This window comes from Oppia nitens, unplaced genomic scaffold (assembly GCF_028296485.1).
Source record: "Oppia nitens isolate AA-2021 unplaced genomic scaffold, nextdenovo-longstitch-racon4-pilon3 scaffold28_pilon_pilon_pilon, whole genome shotgun sequence".
NCBI lineage: Eukaryota > Metazoa > Arthropoda > Arachnida > Sarcoptiformes > Oppiidae > Oppia > Oppia nitens.
Window position 1 is genome coordinate 683,098 of NW_026533208.1, and position 19,953 is coordinate 703,050.

General features: G+C 30.9%; 2 protein-coding genes across 2 annotated transcripts; both read right to left on the minus strand.

Moving 5' to 3' along the window:
* Nucleotides 1-1,442: 1,442 nt before the first annotated feature.
* On the minus strand, nucleotides 1,443-4,068 carry LOC128954510 (mitochondrial import receptor subunit TOM70-like). Its single transcript, XM_054300095.1, has 6 exons — nucleotides 3,461-4,068; nucleotides 2,971-3,232; nucleotides 2,557-2,880; nucleotides 2,229-2,461; nucleotides 1,938-2,162; nucleotides 1,443-1,841 (listed from the first exon to the last, which is right to left on the minus strand). The coding sequence occupies exons 1-6, from the start codon at nucleotides 3,788-3,790 to the stop codon at nucleotides 1,461-1,463; spliced, it is 1,755 nt and encodes a 584-aa protein (XP_054156070.1). The 5' UTR covers nucleotides 3,791-4,068; the 3' UTR covers nucleotides 1,443-1,460.
* A 7,244-nt stretch (nucleotides 4,069-11,312) lies between these two features.
* LOC128954590 (Ig-like and fibronectin type-III domain-containing protein 1) lies at nucleotides 11,313-19,486 on the minus strand. Its single transcript, XM_054300191.1, has 13 exons — nucleotides 19,369-19,486; nucleotides 16,371-16,583; nucleotides 15,252-16,293; nucleotides 15,036-15,169; nucleotides 14,929-14,963; nucleotides 13,211-14,834; nucleotides 13,053-13,141; nucleotides 12,864-12,962; nucleotides 12,692-12,759; nucleotides 12,522-12,610; nucleotides 12,270-12,398; nucleotides 11,906-12,179; nucleotides 11,313-11,823 (listed from the first exon to the last, which is right to left on the minus strand). Exons 1-13 carry the CDS (start codon nucleotides 19,454-19,456, stop codon nucleotides 11,328-11,330), a joined length of 4,380 nt encoding a protein of 1,459 aa, XP_054156166.1. The 5' UTR covers nucleotides 19,457-19,486; the 3' UTR covers nucleotides 11,313-11,327.
* Nucleotides 19,487-19,953: the final 467 nt, after the last annotated feature.

Consider the following 19,953-nt stretch of genomic DNA (forward strand, 5'->3'; position numbering starts at 1 on the left):
TGTAAAAGACCGATGACTTATGAAGCAGACCATGGTTTAGGAAGATATCGTTAGGTTAGGTTAGGTTAGGTTAGGTTAGGTTAGGTTAGGTTAGGTTAGGTTAGGTTAGGTTAGGTTAGGTTAGGTTAGGTTAGGTTAGGTTAGGTTAGGTTAGGTTAGGTTAGGTTAGGTTAGGTTAGGTTAGGTTAGGTTAGGTTAGGTTAGGTTAGGTTAGGTTAGGTTAGGTTAGGTTAGGTTAGGTTAGGTTAGGTTAGGTTAGGTTAGGTTAGGTTAGGTTAGGTTAGGTTAGGTTGTTAGGTTAGGTTTTAAAAAAAATAAGACTTGCAAAAAAAAATATTTTTTTTAATTTTATAAGTTCATAACTTTTTAACCTTTAGTTTGCGATGTCCTATATTTTACATATGTATACTAGACATCAAGTACTATCTACCTATACCACCCACATCCGCCTCCGGCGCGGCCCAAATATCAAAGTGCAGCCTTAATTATTATTATTAATATTATTAATATTATTAATATTAATAATAAACTTTTATTATACTAATTATTTTTATTTTTTCAACATTATTGATGTCCATTTAGGTTGGACTTAGTTTTGATTGTATTTTTTATATAAATAATTTCATTCCTTAATAGGTTGAGATCACATATATATATATATATATTATATATCAATATAAATTTAAATATATATATATATATATATTAAATTACAATATATTAGTTGTTAAAAAATAAAATTATTTATAATATTAATAATAAAATAACTTATTTCCACACTTAAACAACTATAGCAACTTTGGATTTAAGCTTTTTTAAGATTTATTTTAATTGTATTTATTATAATTATTATTAAACATTGATTATTAAATTTAAGCCATAGTATAAAATACTTTTAACTAAATAGTTTTTTTTAATAAAAAAATGTATCGAAACATAAACATAATTATTTATTTGATAAAAAATTATTGTTTCATTGTTTTGTTTGTTTTTTTTTTAAATTAATTTTTCAATACATTTGATAGTATACTAAATAATAAKTAATAATAATAATAATTTGTAAAAAWCTATCTATTTTTACAACAACAACAAAAAAACACAACTAAATTATATATATAATTAATTTATATAATTATATATTAWTAATAATAATAAATGAATGAATTACTAAATTACTTAATTAATAATTAAAAAAAATGACTGTTATAATTCAATTACCCGGTAATCACCCGGTAATTATAAAGWTTAGGGTATATTATAAAAAAAATAATATCAATAATAAAAATACTATATTTTTGTTTCAATATAATGTGTCAAATAGTAGTTATTGATTATCATATTATAATAATAATAGATATATAGATAATTAATATCCTAATTGGGAGTCAATAAACATAACTTTTTTATATATATATATATATATATTGACAATAATAGTACTRAAGTATTCAAACACTCGTTCAAAGACTGGGAACCGGTAGTTCAATGCCCAACAATTTGGTAGCCTTTTCCTGGGCTTCGGCCGCATCCCTAAGCGAATATAGATGAGCGCAATCCAGCTCTGTCTGTGCCAACTCCAAGGCCTTRTCAAACGATTTGATACCATTGGCCAACAGTCCCTTCTGGACCTGAATGGTACCCATCATTTCGTAGGCAAACTGACAACTGGGATCAGCTTTCATTGCCTTTTCCAACAGTTTTATTGCCTTATCTGTTTCGTTAGTCGACTGYAGATAGAGTATACCTCTGTGTACGTATAGATTGCCATCGTCTGGATCCTTGTCGATGGCTTTCTGAAAATATTCATCAGCTTTACTATAGTCTCCTCTTTCCATCAAAGCCTTTACAGATGGGGAGTGAAAGTAGTGGTTAATTTCACCGATAATATCACATTTCAGTATAACAACAACAACAAAAAGCAATCCTMTCTAAACTACCTGTGCATACAGTGAATAGACTTCACTGGAACTGCTGAACTGATCSATAGCCAATTCRAAACCTTGYAATGCCTTACAGATAGTCGTTTCGTCATTATAGCGGACACCGCATCTGTATTGGACATAAAGTTTTTGTGCAAAAGCCGAAGCAAACTTATCGTTCAATTTGCAACACTTTTCCAAATCTTTGTAGGCGTCGTCCACTCGTTCAGAGAGTAAATAAATCTAAGATTAGAGATAATAAGTGTCAATAACAACCACAACAACAAAGTAGTTGTTCCCCAACAATACCTGTGCTCTATGTAAGTAAATATCAGGATTTTTATCATCCAATTGAACGGCTCTGTCGAAACAGTCGAGCGCATCCTTAAAGCTATCTTCGCGTCCAATGTCTTGGACACGGATTGTTCCCAATTTGATTAATGCATTCACTTTGATATCTTTCATACAGTTAGCGAATCCAATCAATCTATCCAATAGTTTCTCTCCATTTTCAATGTTACCCTTCAGTATCTCAAGAGTTGCTATCCATATGATATTAGAAACAATAAAACAAATTGTTATTCAAGTCTTGTATTAAATAATTATAATAACAACAGTAAATAGTAATCATCGTTACCATCGAGCAGAAGAAACTCGTGAAGATAGTGATCGGATTCCGTTTGTTTTTCGCGAAGTGTTTCCAAGTATTGGACCACTTCTGTTGGGCCGCAATTCTTCAGTATGGGTTCGTTAGAATAGGACATAAAATAGTGGACAATAAAATGATTGGATGGCAGCCGTGGCGTACGGGTCTTGAACAAGGTTTTGGCTTTGATTTTGCTTTGTTCCCGTAGTAACCGATCGGTCATCATTAGGTTCGGTTGATTTTGAAACTGTTCCAGAATACAGACAGCCGTTATGTCGAACAGTGCCCCACTTAAGTCGCCCAACGCTTCTTTGGCTAATAAAAAAAAAAGATGACAAACAACTCATCAGTCAATCAAATCGATTGGTTATTGAATATTAAACTAAAAAAAATTAAAAGACAAACCTTTTGCCCGTCGGATCATTGCTTTGACATAACGGTTGTTCAAAGCCAGCGCTTTGTCGCAGTCGTCGACCACCAACTGATACGACTTTAACATTTCATAACTGGCGGCTCTGTTCTGATAGAAAGTCGACAGTTCGTCCCGACGATCCGCAGGACACGAATCAATGGCACGGGTATAGCAATCGATGGCCTCCTGGTATCGATGATCCCTAAACATATCGTTGCCGTTTGACTTGTATTTCAAGGCTGCTGTTAACGGATCCTAACAACAACAAAAACAAAACAAACATTTGTGTGTCAAAAGACATGAGTGATTCCAACAACGCCAGAGAAACAGAGAGAGAGAGAGAGAGAGAGAGACAGACAGAGAGAGAGACAGACAGAGAGAGACAGACAGACAGAGAGACTGAGAGAGAGAGAGAGAGAGAGAGAGAGAGAGAGAGAGAGAGAGAGAGACAGAGAAAGTATTATATGCCGACAATATACTGACCATTTCGCTACTAATGCCGTCCATCGCATCCTTCGTCTTAATCTTCGTCGTCGTATTTTTGTTTTTCTTGTCACCAGATTTACCATCTGGTGATCCCTTCTTGTTGTTGTTGTTATGATAATAGCTATAATACAAGTAGGCGCCGGCGCCCACAACTACCGGTGCGGCCACCAATAGCAGTGCCAACTGTTTGTTTGACAGACCGGTAGTGGTTGCAGTAGCGGCGGCGGCGGTGGCTATGGTGTCGGTGTCCGCTGTAGTCATTGCGGGCATCGGTACCGAAGATGACGGCGACAACWGTTTTGTTGACAATGGTATCCGTGAAGACATTACTTCCTCTGTGTGTTTGTGTCTGTAATGTTATGACCAATTGATCACCAAAAATATATAAACAACAAAATAGTTGATAATTCAGTAGAAGAGATTTAGTTGTCCGGTAAAAGTCTTAAGACATGATAATAGCTGTTGTTGTGGTCATTGAATGTCTGTCTTATTTATCGTACGTTTAAATCAATCAATCAATGAATTTATTGTTTATTATTATTAATTCAATGTAAATGTTATAATGAAATTAAAATACAATACATTATAAACAGTATATACTGTATATATAGTAAAAAAAACATGTGATTTCATTAGAATATATTTCAAATCAAAGCCATATATTCAGTGCATAATTCTACAGTCAAAGGCTAGGACTAGTCAATTATTGATAAATACTGTACTTTATAAAGATAACACTTTAAGATAATAATGTCCGGATTTATGTATTTATGTTTGTATGAAACTTTTCATCAAAAACCAAATTTTAATTAAAATCTAAAAATTTATTGTTATATTTACAATTTTAATTTAAAATAATGTTATTTCTATGGGAAATTTTAAATGATTATTGAGGTCAGGTAGATTTTGAGGACAGGTAGRCAGGTATTGTGGAATTACATTTTGCTATATTATATAAGTCACATGGCACCGGTAGGTTAGATAGATGTGCTAAAATTTTATAAAATTTTCTCAAATGCAAAAGTTTTAAATTTGTATTAAAATTTTCACTTTTTATTGAAAGCAATGTTATTCTATAGGAATCTTTAAATGTCTATTGAGCTCAGATAGGTTCTAATGAGAGGTAGCCAATTAGAAAAAAATATCATGTCATCACATTTACATTTGGTACTTAAACTCTAGAGAAAACTCCTCAACTATCTGTATTTGGTAGTTGAAGACTAGACAAAAATATCATTACATTTACATTTGGTACTTAAACTCTAGAGAAAACTCCTCAACTATCTGTATTTGGTAGTTGAAGATTAGACAAAAATGTCATCACATTTACATTTGGTACTTAAACTCTAGAGAAAACTCCTCAACTATCTGTATTTGGTAGTTGAAGACTAGACAAAAATATCATTACATTTACATTTGGTACTTAAACTCTAGAGAAAACTCCTCAACTATCTGTATTTGGTAGTTGAAGATTAGACAAAAATGTCATCACATTTACATTTGGTACTTAAACTCTAGAGAAAACTCCTCAACTATCTGTATTTGGTAGTTGAAGACTAGACAAAAATATCAGCACCAGATTCAGACATTTTTAATTATTTTAAATATTCAAATCATTCAATCATTCAATTAAATACATGCAATATATCTTCATATATAGTACCACCAAATTAACACTCATTTATCAATTCAATATTTGCCACAAATGACTCAAATTTGCGCAAAAGTATACTGTATATTAAATGTCTTACTGTTTACCAGAATTGTACCAAAACAGATATGCGAGACCAACCAATTAAAACAAATAATACCGTATGAGACCAAAAATGACACCAAAGTTACGACCATAATGTTTAGTAACATTGATTCCGGGACACACACAACACATTTGTCAATTGATTTTTGTCAATTGATTTTGAATTATCAATATATTTATACAAAATGTTGTCTTTAATCAGATAATTATCATAAATATATTTAAAATATTTATTATTATTATCTCTAGTGTTAATGCGTAAAATATGGATAATATCAATCAATTGGCTGTCATTTTGTTGTTCATTTACTAACGATTTAGATATTAATTCATTGTTTGTTGTATTATTACATATAATTGAAATAATAGTATTCAAAGAGTTTTCAAATGATTTCAACTCATTTTCGCTATTATTTTTGTTATCAGTTGTTGATGGACAGTCATAAAAGAGACAAACATCGATATGATAGCAAACACAGGGATGTGACATACAGTATGGGACAGGAGGTATTATTTTACAATCCGGCTATAAAACCGGGACCGATAAACAAACTGACTAAGCGATGGGAAGGACCCTACAAAATAGTCAAACAAATATCTCCATTACTATATGTATTAGATTTCAAGGGATCAGCTCTTAAGTCCAATGTCGTACATGTGGCCCGACTCAAGGCCTACTATAATAGAAACAATTTGATTGATAACTATCTCAAACAGTCATTGAATTTTGTGCCAAAAGGTTTTATAAATAAGTTTAATAAAAATACTGTACAAAACAAAAATAATTTGAAATCAATTCCTAATATTATATCAAGTGATAGCAATTCATTAAATATGAAATCAACTAATAATGATATTTGTTATGAAAGCAGTGATACAAGTAGTGATGAATCAGATGCTTATGTATCATCTGATGAGTCTATTGATAGCAATGAGGATATAGAGATCATATCACAACCACCCTCTCCTCCGACACCTAATTTCAATACAGATAACGGTTTGCGTCGATCAACTCGTGTTAGGTTTGCTCCAAACAGACTGATGTTATTTACTGCAACAATCGTATGTATGATATCTTTATTTGGTTTAACTGATTGTCTGGCATCAGTAGAGCCTATTATATGGCATCAGATGCGCAATCCTGTCATACAAGGGTTAGATACGGTAAATGTGGTCATTGACTACAGTTCCCCATGTCATGTATTTGATGAGTTATTGATAGATAATGTCTAAAAATGCATTATTGTATAATTATATCTATTGTAGTGGATTCAATATTACCGTATATCAACAAACTATTTCATGTCCTATAGATGTATTTGTTTTACCATCTAATCAATCATTTATTGTTGGTAATGTTGAATACAAAACACGATCACTTAATTTGCACAGTGAGTTACATTTTATACCAGCCTGGTCGTATCACATCAATCATCTATTGGACGCTAAAATGAGAGAAAATGTTTTCGATAATTACTTAAAACAAATTGACAATGAATTAACTCATATTACTAACAATGAAAACAATTATATAATTTTCAAATCTTATCAATACATTAATTATTCACTAATTATTTGCATGATTTCATTAATTATTGGATTTATTGCTTTTTATAATCGTGAAAAACTGTGTACTAAAACCAATGCCAATGATATTGAAATGAATGAAGTCAACAATCAATTGTTGCCACAAAATACTATCAAAGAAAATGAATCTAATACTGAGCAAAAAACAACATTAGTTATGAAAAAATAATCAATTATTATATAATATCCATTACTATTTTTATACATTTATTAACATTTTTTTAAGTTATGTCTCATAGGGATAGACACAATAGATTTGCATATAATAGATATCACAATCGGGAAAACAACAAAATTGACTCTATTTTGAGGTCAACAATGGCTATCAACAGAGATATAAACCGAAAAATAGGAAATACAGAAAACAAATCATTTGATGACAATATCACCAAAGATGACAAACTAGATATCATATCTAAAACTACTAGAAATTCGTGATAAACTGGATTCACTTGAAAAGCCTACAACTGATCCGACAAAAACCACCGACACATACCTAACCCGATTGAACAGACAAACTACAATTTGATAGGCAATTAGCCGCACAACAAATGCAAACAACGTATCCCATGGCATACAATCATTTCAATAATAGATTTATGTTTTAATTAATTAATATTTTTTTATATAATTTTTTTAATATGATAACCACTACACTAATTACTTTTAATTATTTGATTTTTATTATTATTATTATTGATTTTTGTATTTGATTACTTAAGTATTTTATAATTTTACATTTTGATTATTATTATTTTTTAATTTTTATTATATTATTTTGATTATCATTTTTTAAAAAATATTATTTTCATTATATAATTTTATTATGATTACATTGTTTTAATCAACTATTTTATATATGTATTTAACCAATTATTTGATATTTTTGTATTTTTAATCATTGAATTTGAAAATTAATTTAAAATTTTTAAATTAATTTTTGTCGAGGAGGTGACGATTGCCATGTCTTGAATATATGTCCAAAAACTTTTAGTTTAATAAATATTTTTTAGGACTAATAAAAGTTAGTTGTTTTAGTTTTATTTGACAAACAATAGTTAGGATAGCTTTCAGATGTTTAGTTAAAAGGGTAATAAATAGGGAAAGGGTTAGTTTAGGTTCAGGGTCAACATTGAGGGGTTGGGGTCATAAAAATAGACAATATATACATTTTCAGTACACGACAACAGGCACTCTCACTCTGGACATTGAAGTGATCGGCCGCTGAGACAACACTTTCAATGTCACTAACTATACACTCATTTCATATATTTTAAATAAAAATTGTTTGATTTTTAACTCAACATAAACTTGTGTTTTAATTAAAGTAAATTAAGTATAAACCACTCGGACCTGACAAATTTAAACTATTTTTTTAAAAAAAATATAATTTATATAATTATTATTGAAATATAATGTTATGTTTGTTTAGTATTGTGTGTCAAACAATGTCTCAGTGCGTGCCGTCCGTCGGCTTTAAATACATGACATTGTTGTCAATACAATCAATCAATCAATCAATGTTTGTTGAATGTAATGGTTTTCGCACCGGGGTTGGTAGAGCTCTAAGGAATTAAAAATCCCGAATAGTGATGGTAGTTCAGACCGCCCTGAGTCTAACCATACCACCCACATAGCTGTCCGACCTCCGCAATTCGAGAAATTCGACTTTAAAGTCGAAATTTTTTTTGACGTTATTTATGAATATGATAAATACTTTCTATGTATTTTTCAATGCTGATCATGAATATGAAATCTAAATCTAATTATGTCAAATAGTTTTCGAGATATTCGACTTTAAAAACAAAATAAATATTTGTGACAAAATAATTTAAGTACTGTATCTTATGTAATGATAGTTGTTTGTAGGGTAGGTTAGGTTATTAAAATACACAAATATAGGTTAATTTTATTTATTACTTAATATTAAGATTATACAGTAGTGTTTTAAAGGTAAAAGTAGAATAAAAAACTAGTGTGTGTAATTATTTTTTAGACATTTTCGTTAAATATACTATCATTTACCTCAAATGAACGCAAATATTCTGTCGGATCACTTGTCGTATAGCGGTGCCAGAAGGTATAAGTTAGTTCTTCCAAAAATGTATATTCGGCAATTTAAATTGTTCCTCTAATAAAATTCTTAAAATTAAAAAAAAATAAAAAAATACGTAAAAATATTGTTGTGAATGTATAATTGTTCTGATAATAGATTGCCTCCATATCTCTTTAAATAAATGTTCCTGAAACCGATTTAATAAGTGTGTGTGCCATTGTAATAAAATTATGCTAAACTTTGAATAATTCTTACAGACTTAAATCAAATGATTTTTTTCACATAATACTCCTCTTACTTTTCTTTAGTGACAACTTTAAAAATAAATGTTAACTAAGAAATAATTACATTTACTAGCATTATTATAGTTACGCCAAAAGAAATTGATTAAGTCGAATATCTCGAAAACTGTGACTTAATGTATATTAATTTTCATATTCATAATTAATATTAGAAAATGCATAAATAATATATCTCATATTCATAAATAATGTAAAATAATATTTTTGACTTTAAAGTCGAATATCTCGAAAACTATTTGACATAGTGAGATTTAGTTTTCATATTCATAATTAGTATTGAAAAATACATAGAAAATATGTATCATATTCATAAATAATGTCAAAAAAAAATTCGACTTTAAAGTCGAATATCTCGAATTGCGGAGGTCGGACAGCTATGTGGGTGGTATGGTTAGACTCAGGGCGGTCTGAGCTACCATCACTATTCGGGATTTTTAATTCCTTAAATCACTCTATCAGCCTCGCACCGGTATTGTTGTCTCCCAACCAATTGGTAGTTCAAGCAGTAGTTGATTTGAAACACTATTCAGGGATGAGATGCAAACAAATCAAATGACTATTGAATGTCACCAACAAAAAAAAAAGATTACCGACAGCGGAGTCTATGTTACCCCCAAAACAACAAATGGATCTGTAATTTGATTGACAATTGTTTTTTTTTGTCGCCGATTTGTCGGTCAGACGATAACACAGTTTGTCAACACAAAACAACACAACTGATCCAAAAAACGGAAACAATGGACACCGATTTGATCGCCAATTATACTAATAATCTTTCAAATAAAAGTTTAAATAATGAAAAGTTAATGAATAACAGATTTGAACCATTGATTTGATGGTTAAACAAATAAGTTACCGAAAGATATTGTCGGAACAAATTAGTTGAATGAATTGAATTATAGCTAATTTTTTAGACCATTGAGAATGAACCCGCCGATGAATGGTTAGATCAATTGGTTTGAATTAGTTGACCCCTTAAAATGATGTCGACAATAGCCAACTATTAGATGCATTCAACAATAAAGGGTGAAAAGTGTGGCAAACTTGAAGAACTTTGCCAATAGTTTGTCATCAACTAAACAAATAGTGTCTTCGGATTAAAAAGAGTTTTTAATGTGATTAATGTCAATGAAAGTGATGTCGTGAAGATCATCAGATCTCAAAGTTATTTTTGAATCAATTGTTGACAAGAATCGGTGGCTAATGAATGGATAAACACTGTCTCTTACAGTGTCATCGATGATGAAGACAGTGACCAACGGAGTGGTAACTAATGAATGAATTAAAAACAATAAACTCATCAAAAGATTTCACAAAATGAATGAATTCAGAAATTTTTTTTTWAAATTTTTTTTGAATCAAAATAATCAATGATTTATTAAATAATAATTTTTTTTTGTTTGTTTATAATTATAGTAATGTTTTCAAACTAATTAAAACTAACTTTTTTTTATTATTCTGTATATATAAATGACATTTTTGTTTGTTTGTTATATTAAAATTATTTTTATACCAAATAATTATTATAAGAAATTATTTTTAATCTAAATTTTTTTGATTTTTGAAATATATATTGATTAGTAAATTTTTAAAAAAGTCATATATTTTAATATATATTTTTCAATTTATTTATTTAAAAATAATTAATTACTAAATTGTACATGTTTATTTACACACACACACACACACACACACATTAATTATAAAGTTAATAATAAAATTAATTAGATTTTTTTTACTGAAAAAAAACTTATTTTTTTGTTATAGTATTTTAATTATTTTTTTTTGTATATAAGTTATATGAATATAATACTAAAATAATTAATTTATCATAAAAATGATTTTCGATATAATAATAATAATAACAATTAATTTACACAAAAAATTTTAATAATCGGAGGACTTTTTTTTATGTCTTGAATATACAATTAATTTATATAATAATAATAATAATTAAAATAATAATTATAATAAAAATCACAGTCAGTTAACAGTTTTATTATTTATATATATATGTATACCTATTAATAATAATAATAATAATAATAATAATAATAATAATAATTACTTAACTAGTAATTAACTAAATCAATACATATATATATATATATTTATGTAATTTTTTTTATTAAATCACACAATCGGTCCGTTTTTTTCTTCATCTTAGGTTTGACTGTCAGCTATAACATCGGCAGCGGCACCGTTACCGACGACCACTACACCGTTATGGACACCATTACCGCTACCGTTGTTGTTGTTGTTGTTAAGTACTGATCCACCACTAGTTGTATCGTTAAACTGTATAGTATTGGTATCCTTCAGATAAGTCGGATTCTCAAACGATACGCCTCTCGTCGGGTTTGATTTGTTGGTTATATAATAAAATTTATAATAATATATAATAGCCGTCAACGACATTATCAATAGTACGGTACCGACAGCTATGCCTAACATAACTTTCAGTAGTTTATTGCCCAATGATGTCGAATGTAAGGGCGATTGGGTCAGTGAAACAACCAGGGGATCGGTAAATACACTGAGACCGTAATGATTGCCCGATTTGACCACAAATTCATACATTTTGTCCGCTTCCAGATTAGTCAAATCAAACGATAGGCCATCGGTTTGGTTGCGCATCAGATCCCTGGAACCGACCGGTCTGTTAAAAAAAAAGTCATACAATTAGATATGTGTGGTTGGATTGGGTGGGTGGGTGTTACGGAAACTCCCGAATACTATACCTCCAGAAAACTCGATACCATTGAACCAATTCGGCATTTTTCTCGGGCGGTGTCCACTCGATTCGTATGGTATTGTCGCCAATAAACTGTCCGATTTGGATATTAATCGGTGGACCGGGTAGTAGGGCTCGGCCCTCCTGAAAGCATGAGATGATTTCGCGGGCGGACGACAGTACACACAGCGACGGTATACCCACTCGAAGACCGGCACACCAGCGAAGGCAGCCGTTCGGCACTTGACGTCGTCGGCAACACTGCCGGTGATCACTACCGTCTGTCAACAACAACAAGAAAAAAGTAGTCAAAAGATTACTATATGTTCAACAATTGGCCATCAATTTCTGATTTTTTTTAGGTCACATACCGGCCGCACAGTTCATTAGTTTGTCTAATTCGCCGAAACATTCGGGCCGTGAAAGTGCCGATTCAATGTCCACATCCAGCGAACAAACTCCGAGACACTGTTGACTGACTCCCTGTTCAACACAACAGCCTATATATATATAGCAATAAAAGGATAGAAATAATTAATAAAAATAATTATTAACTAATTATCAAATCAATTGATTAATTGTTTGATTGATTGGATCAATCAGTCAATCAATCAATCACTTACTGGTCGAGTTGCGTGGTGTGACCCGTTGTTCAGTGACCTGTAGTGTCAATGTGGTGACCAGTTTGCCAAAATCATTTTCAGTGGTACACCTTTGGAGGAGGTGTTCAACAACAACAACAAGAAAATTATTATTAAAAATTATATTTTATCAAAAAAAAAAATTTATTTACATATAATTGCCGTCATCTGCAGGTTGTGTCGATTTTATCAGTAAAGTAAATACATAAGTCATCGGAAACTAAATTGAAAAAAATATTTAAAATAAATTATTTTATATAAAAATTGTGTAAAAAATATCTGAAAATCAAAATTATCTGTTAAACTGACTGACTGTGACCTAACCTCAGAGTGCGGAACAGTTATAAAATTATAGTTATTGTTGCCATAAATTTGGACGATATCTGTATTGTTTTGTTTGTACCAAAAGACTCGGGGCTGAGGCTATTATCCGTTGGTGAAGACCCAGAATGTGATAGAAATTAATATTTAAATTAATTTCAAAAAAAAAACATTTTTCAATTGATTACATACATTGCCGGAAACAATACAAAACAGTCGAGTGGTCGCACCGATAGCCGATGTGGTTACCTGTGGTGCGGTCACAACAGCGCTTGGTTTGACTGGAAATAAAAATTTTTCGGGAAATAACTTAATTTAAAAGAGATTATTATGACTTTGACTTCACTTACATCTGACATAAACATCTAAAGAGCTTTGGGCCGAATGTGCGTCCTTTCCTTCGCCGTTAACCGCATAGCACGATATTACCGTCAAATTACGGTTAACATTGGCCAGAGTATAGGCCATGTGTCGGCTGTTTTGTTGCCCGACAAGTATGCCGTTCACAAACAACGATGTTTTCGGTACGGGTGTACCCATTGCTATACACATCACTGTTATGTTGGTTCCCTCGACAATAGGTCCGGCCGGTATGATTAGCGGCATTTGCAAGGCCGTCGGTATGGCCGGATCTGTCCAGACCAATACAATTTCCGATGTACTACTCGTATCGTTACGATCGGTAACCGCTTGAACGGCCAGTGCGTACTCGGTATTGTAGGTCAAGTTTTTCAAATAGATTGTCGTATACGGTGTATACAAACTGAACCAATTGTTTTTGTCCGGATTGGTCGACATCATCGTCGACGAACCGGTCAAAGCTGTACCGTTGATGGCCTTATAGTAGACAATATAGCTGATGGTGGTATCGATGGGTACATACAACGGTGGTAACCATTTCATTGTAATCGTATCGACAGTTTGTCGAATCAATTCCAGCGAATGAGGCGGTCCTGTCTTCGAGTGAACAACCAGTCGCTGATCAGATTCATCGGAATCGCTTGTTTTGATCAACAGTACCAGCGATGGTAGCGAAACACCGTATAGATTATGTGCTGTAATATAGACACTGTAGTGTGTATTGGGTTGAAGACCATCGATGATTGCCTTAGTTTGTGTAGCATTCTTGGTGTTTGTATGATCTAACGGATGCAATGGTATCATATTATCTGTCTTTCCGTACCGAACCTGATAGCTAACATGTTTGGCATCCATGTCCTCCAATGCCGGTTTCCACTGCAAGTGTACACTGTTTTTGGTAATATAGTTAGCATGCAATCCGATGGGCATTCCCGGCAATAGGCCGGTGCCCTCTTCCATACACTGGAGAATACGGCCAAAATCTTGTGAACACCGGTTGGCCGTAACCAACGGTGCCGTATCGACCAGACCGGCACAAACGTTCAGACACTCCGAACTGACATCGCGTCGCCGACAACACGGCACATGATTGCGGCCACCGGTTGCACACCTGACTAGTGTGGCCAACGAATCGACACATATTGACGACAAATTGAAAACATCCTGTACTTTGACTTTGTACGAACACAGTGGCTGACATTTTTTCGGTAACGATGCCCGCAGACAACAGGCCGTCTCGTTGTAGGCCATATGCGACTCGTCTAACTCTCGTTCGTCGGCTGTCGAATACCCGGGTGTCGAGAATATTACCCGAACCGAGCCCTCACTCGAACCGTAGTCGTTGACAGCCGAAACAAATGCCTCGTATCGGTAGCCGGGTTTCAGATTGTCGATCAAATGTGGCGATCGGGAGGCCACGTCCACCTGATAGATGTTCGGCGATTCGCTGGACGTCTCCCGCCAGTGTATATAATATTTGGTGACCGTATGGGCCAACTTTTTCGGTTGTCTCCACTTGACAATAGCCCAATTGTGATGGACGTTTGATACCCGGAAATCTTGCGGTTCGCTGGCCAACACTTTATGATGAGATAGTATGCAATTTGTGTATGTCTTAGGCAACCAAAAAAAACAAATGAAAATATCGGATCAATTTAGTGACAAAACTTTTAAACAATTAGTGATTTAGTTTACACACAATACATACCGACATATGCTCTAAACATATGAAATGTCGAAAATCTATAGGAAAACGAAAGTTTCGGTTTAAAAAAATTTGTTTTTTGTCGAAAAAATTTCTTTTAATTCATTTACCAATTCGTTTGACATTTCCTTTGCATAGAGACATACAAACCGGCGAAACGCCTCTCTGTTGACAACAACTGGAATGATCGGTAAATCCATCTTCGGTTGTCTCCAATGACATACATTTGAAGGTTACGTTTGCCCTATAAAAAAATGGCCACAAAATTAATTACCGACAATCATTGGTCATCCCATCAACCAACAAAAAAAATAGGACACACATACCAGGGCGCGCATATCATCAGATCAGATAGACTGGCCGTTTCTGTACGGACCGGATCGCACATTGTATCCAAACATCTGTCCAAAACTACACCATTATCTTTGCAACACTTCCGGATGTTCGGCAATTTTGGATCGGTTTTTGACTGCGATTTCGGTATCTTTTGGACATCCGTTTCGGGCGCCAGTGTTAGCACACGCATCGAATTTGTAGGTAAACTCGAGCCAAATTTATTGATGGCCTTCATCTGGATCTCATACATAGTAAACGGTTTCATATCTTTGAGTATCCATTCACTAACTGTTGCATTGACCGTAACCGACATTATCGTACCGTTAGTTACGGAACGGCTGTTATCTTTGATACTCAAATTGTTTAGTTTTTTATTATTATTACTATTAGTATCGGTTAGGTCGTCAAATGTATGCAATTGTGTAGCATTTATCTGATAGGAATCTGCCGGTGCGTCTCTCGGGTTGTCCGTCTTAAACCATTTGACTTTCAGTTCGGTAGTCGATATCGGTTCCACCATTACGTCCAATGGCTGGGCCGGCAATGTTTCAATGCCTTCGGCAATACAGGCCAGTACTGGTGCCGCATAGTCCATACACTGGAAATGGTCGGTAACCGTATTCAGTGTAAAATTACCGACGCATACCGATTCGCACGGCACCGGTATGTTCTGGCGGCGACAACACTGGAGATTATCGCGGCCGCCGTTCAGACAGCGGGTAATACCGGGAAAGTGTGGCAAACACTGGCGGACAGTGCGCTGAGGTATATCATTGTTGACGATGGCCGACATCAGACAAAACGGATGACACAGTTCGGGTACGTCCTCATCGATACAGCACTCGGTATAGTTGTGATTGATTTCGGCTAATACAGTGTCCGACAGTGTTTTATCGGTTGTATCCGTTGCCGAGTCAATGACTGTCAATAGTCGGGCAATCTTTTGCTGGGGTTTTGAATTGGTTTCGCACATATAGATACCCGAATCGGACAGTCGGGTATTTTTGATGTTCAGTACCCATACGTCATGTTCTGTATATATATATATATATACATACAGTATATTAGTATTGATTATAAAAAAATAGTAAAATAAATAAAATACAAACCTTTTTGATGTAATATTGAAAATCTGGTATCACTAGTGACTATGATATTACCGGCGGTTAATAAATCAAATTTATGTGAATCGGGATCATTGCCCATAAATTTGAATAAAATGGTATAATTTTGTTGGTTTTTGACTTTACAGTCAATAAAGGCGTCTTCGCCGGTAAATACAAGTATCGCTTCCTGTGAGGTCTCATTGAGATTAGGTATGCCTTTGAGAGAGAGAGAGAGAGAGAGAGAGAGAGAGAGAGAGAGAGAGAGAGAGAAAACAAATAAAAAATAATTATTTAAAAAAACAATTTTTTTAATTAACTTTCTATTATAGATAGCTATATAATAATATATATATATTGCTATATATATTGCTATACCTGTATATGATATACTAATATAATTATGATAGTTAAAATTATTTATTTATTTATTTTTACCTAAATTAATATCCAATATCCATGTAATTATATATATATATATAATATAAATTTTTTTAATTAACTTTCTATTATAGATAGCTATATATATATACCTATGTATATGATATAATAATATAATTATTATAGTTAAAAATATTTATTTATTTATTTTTTAGCTAAATTAATATCCAATATCCATGTAATTTTATATAAAAATAAATTAAATTTTTAATTATTATTAGTATTATTTTTTGTTAGTTTATTTGTTAGGTATTTTAAATACAAATTAATTATTATTATTTTTAAAAAACCTATTGAACTAATTATTATTTCAATCGATAACTATTGTACAGTACTATTACATAACTACTGTATTATGATATTTGTATTTGTAGTCAATTATTATATATTAATACTTGTAAAATATTAAATATCAATTTGTTAAGCATTGAGGTTAATATATACTAATTAATAGTTTAATTAAACAAATATTAATTTAAATACAGTTTAATTGGGCCCTTAATTTATATATACTGTATATAAAGTTATATAGGGGTTAACTCTATTGTTAAGTGCAAAAATTATAATTGTTTTTAAGCAAATAAAACAAAACAAAAAAAAGTAAATAAATGTTGGTTTTAATTATATGATATATAAAACGTGAAATTAAAAAAATAATAATAAAATTTAACCAAAAAAAATTCACAAAAAATTGTTAATTYTCTATTGCTATACAAATAGATAATAAATATATTTTTTTATTATTTTTATAAAATTATTTGTTTTAATAAAAAATACTAATAAATGTAAACATTTTTCTTATATCAATATTTTTACTGAATTTTTTCTAAGAAAAATTTAAAAAATATAAATATATTAGCATTTTATTGTATCGATAAAAATATTTATAACGCTTAGTATAATTAGTGTAATTAATTATTTTTATATGATTTTATTGTTTTCTAATAATAATAAAAATTATTATTATTATTATGTAAGTTATTATTTAAATAAACTATAAATATTCAATAAATAATATATAATGTAGTTATGAGTCAATTGTCATAATAATACTAATAATACTAAAAATTTTCAAAAAATTACATTTTAAAAAACATTTATTAACTATTATTGAAATATAAATATATCTGTAATAAATACTACAATTACTACAAATAAATAAAAATATTTTTTTAATGTACCATGTAACATAAAAAAATTATTACATAAAAAATTATTATTATTATTATTATAGATAATTAATGGCTAATTATGTTATTAAATTACACATATAGATATACAGGTAATAATAATAATATTTTCAATCACTTTAATTGATAGAAAAATCAATGAACATGTAATCGGTATATAAAAAAATTTGTTGCTAAATATAAAGTTTGTAAATAACAAAAAAATAAACTTAACTTATTTAGTACTTAATTATGTTAATTTATAATTATAATTTTAAAAAAATATTATTTGCAAAATGCTACCAAGCAACTTTTTAAAACTTTTAAAAATTGTCAATAATAATAATAATGCTATTTTAATTATGTTATCACAAATTTTTATCAATTATTTATATTAAAAAAAGATTAATGATAGTTAGCATTGAACTATTGAATTATTAGAGTATTACATAACATTTAATTGTAATTCAATTTATTTTATTATTTTAAATAAACCAATGTATTTATGACATGCAATCAAGGGTTTTAAATAATGATTAAAAATATTGATATCATAACTTGTATTGTATTAACAAAAAAACCAATATATTTGACGATAGATTTTATTTTGTGGACCAAAAAAAATATATAATTTTTTAAAAAGAGAAAGTTTATAATATTTATATCTATCTATAAAAGAAAAAGTTTATTTAAGTAAATATATATATCGATGAAGTATTTGGAGCATAAAAAATGATTTAAACAATTATTATTATTTTTTATGGATATCGGTATTAATTTTGTTGTTCACAAAACACATGTATAGTATTGACAGCAATAGAAATAAGCGTATAATTAGTTTTTGAAATTATTTACTGATTTATTTAATTTTTTTAAATTGTATTTATAAAACAGTAGGTAATAGTGTGTGTGTGTGTGTGTGTGTGTGTGTGTGTGTGTGTGTGTGTGTGTGTGTGTGTGTGTGTGTGTGTGTGTGTGTGTGTGTGTGTGTGTGTGTGTGTGTGTGTGTGTGTGTGTGTGTGTGTGTGTGTGTGTGTGTGTGTGTGTGTGTGACAACTGAGGTATTTTTTTTAATTTGTTTGACAGGTTTCAGTTTAAGGTAACAACTGATAACTTTTCAAAAAAAAAAAATTTATAAAAAAATTGATAGTTTGAAATCACTATTAAATAAATAAATAAATAATTGAATGAAACAATCAATAGTAGTAGTAGTAGTGATAATAATAATAGTAAATATACAGATGTATAGTAGTAATAAAAATATCAATAATCATAAAAAAATAATCATAAAAAAGGCGAAACACTTTAAAAAAAACTTTGACCTAATATTGCTTATTATAAGTCCATAAATAATAATAAATAAATAAATAAAAAGTAAATTCAATGTCACATACCTTTCACATTGTGGCAAAATAAGACTAATACTAATAATGTTAACAGAATTGTCGATAAATTGTTGATTAAAACGGTTGTCCCTAACATCCCGGTGCTTGCACTGTATATTAGGTTATATATACCGGTATATATATATATATATTAATATTTTATGGTATGAATGATGAGTACGATGATAGATTCACTGGTGATGATGACGATGATGATGGTGTGATTATCACTAAGCAATTTGATGGTCAATAATAATAATAATAAATAAATTAGATGTCAAACAACTTATTCTTCTTCTTCTAAATTCTTCACAAAAAAAACAACACAAAGAATTGACACCAAAAAAGATGGTAAATGTGTGGTGTGTTTAGCTTATGTATGTGTGATAGGGATGTGCTCTCTTAAAGGTGTGATGATGTGTGTGTGTGTATGTCTATGTGTGTATGTATGTGATGACTGTCCTTGAATGGCACTCTCCCTCTYTCWCTCTCTGGATGTATCTTGACTTTCAATTAACGCTTTCGTTTAGTGGATCTGTTTAAACAAAGAGATGTCATATCAATAATGAGAGAGAGAAAGAAAGAGAGAGCGAA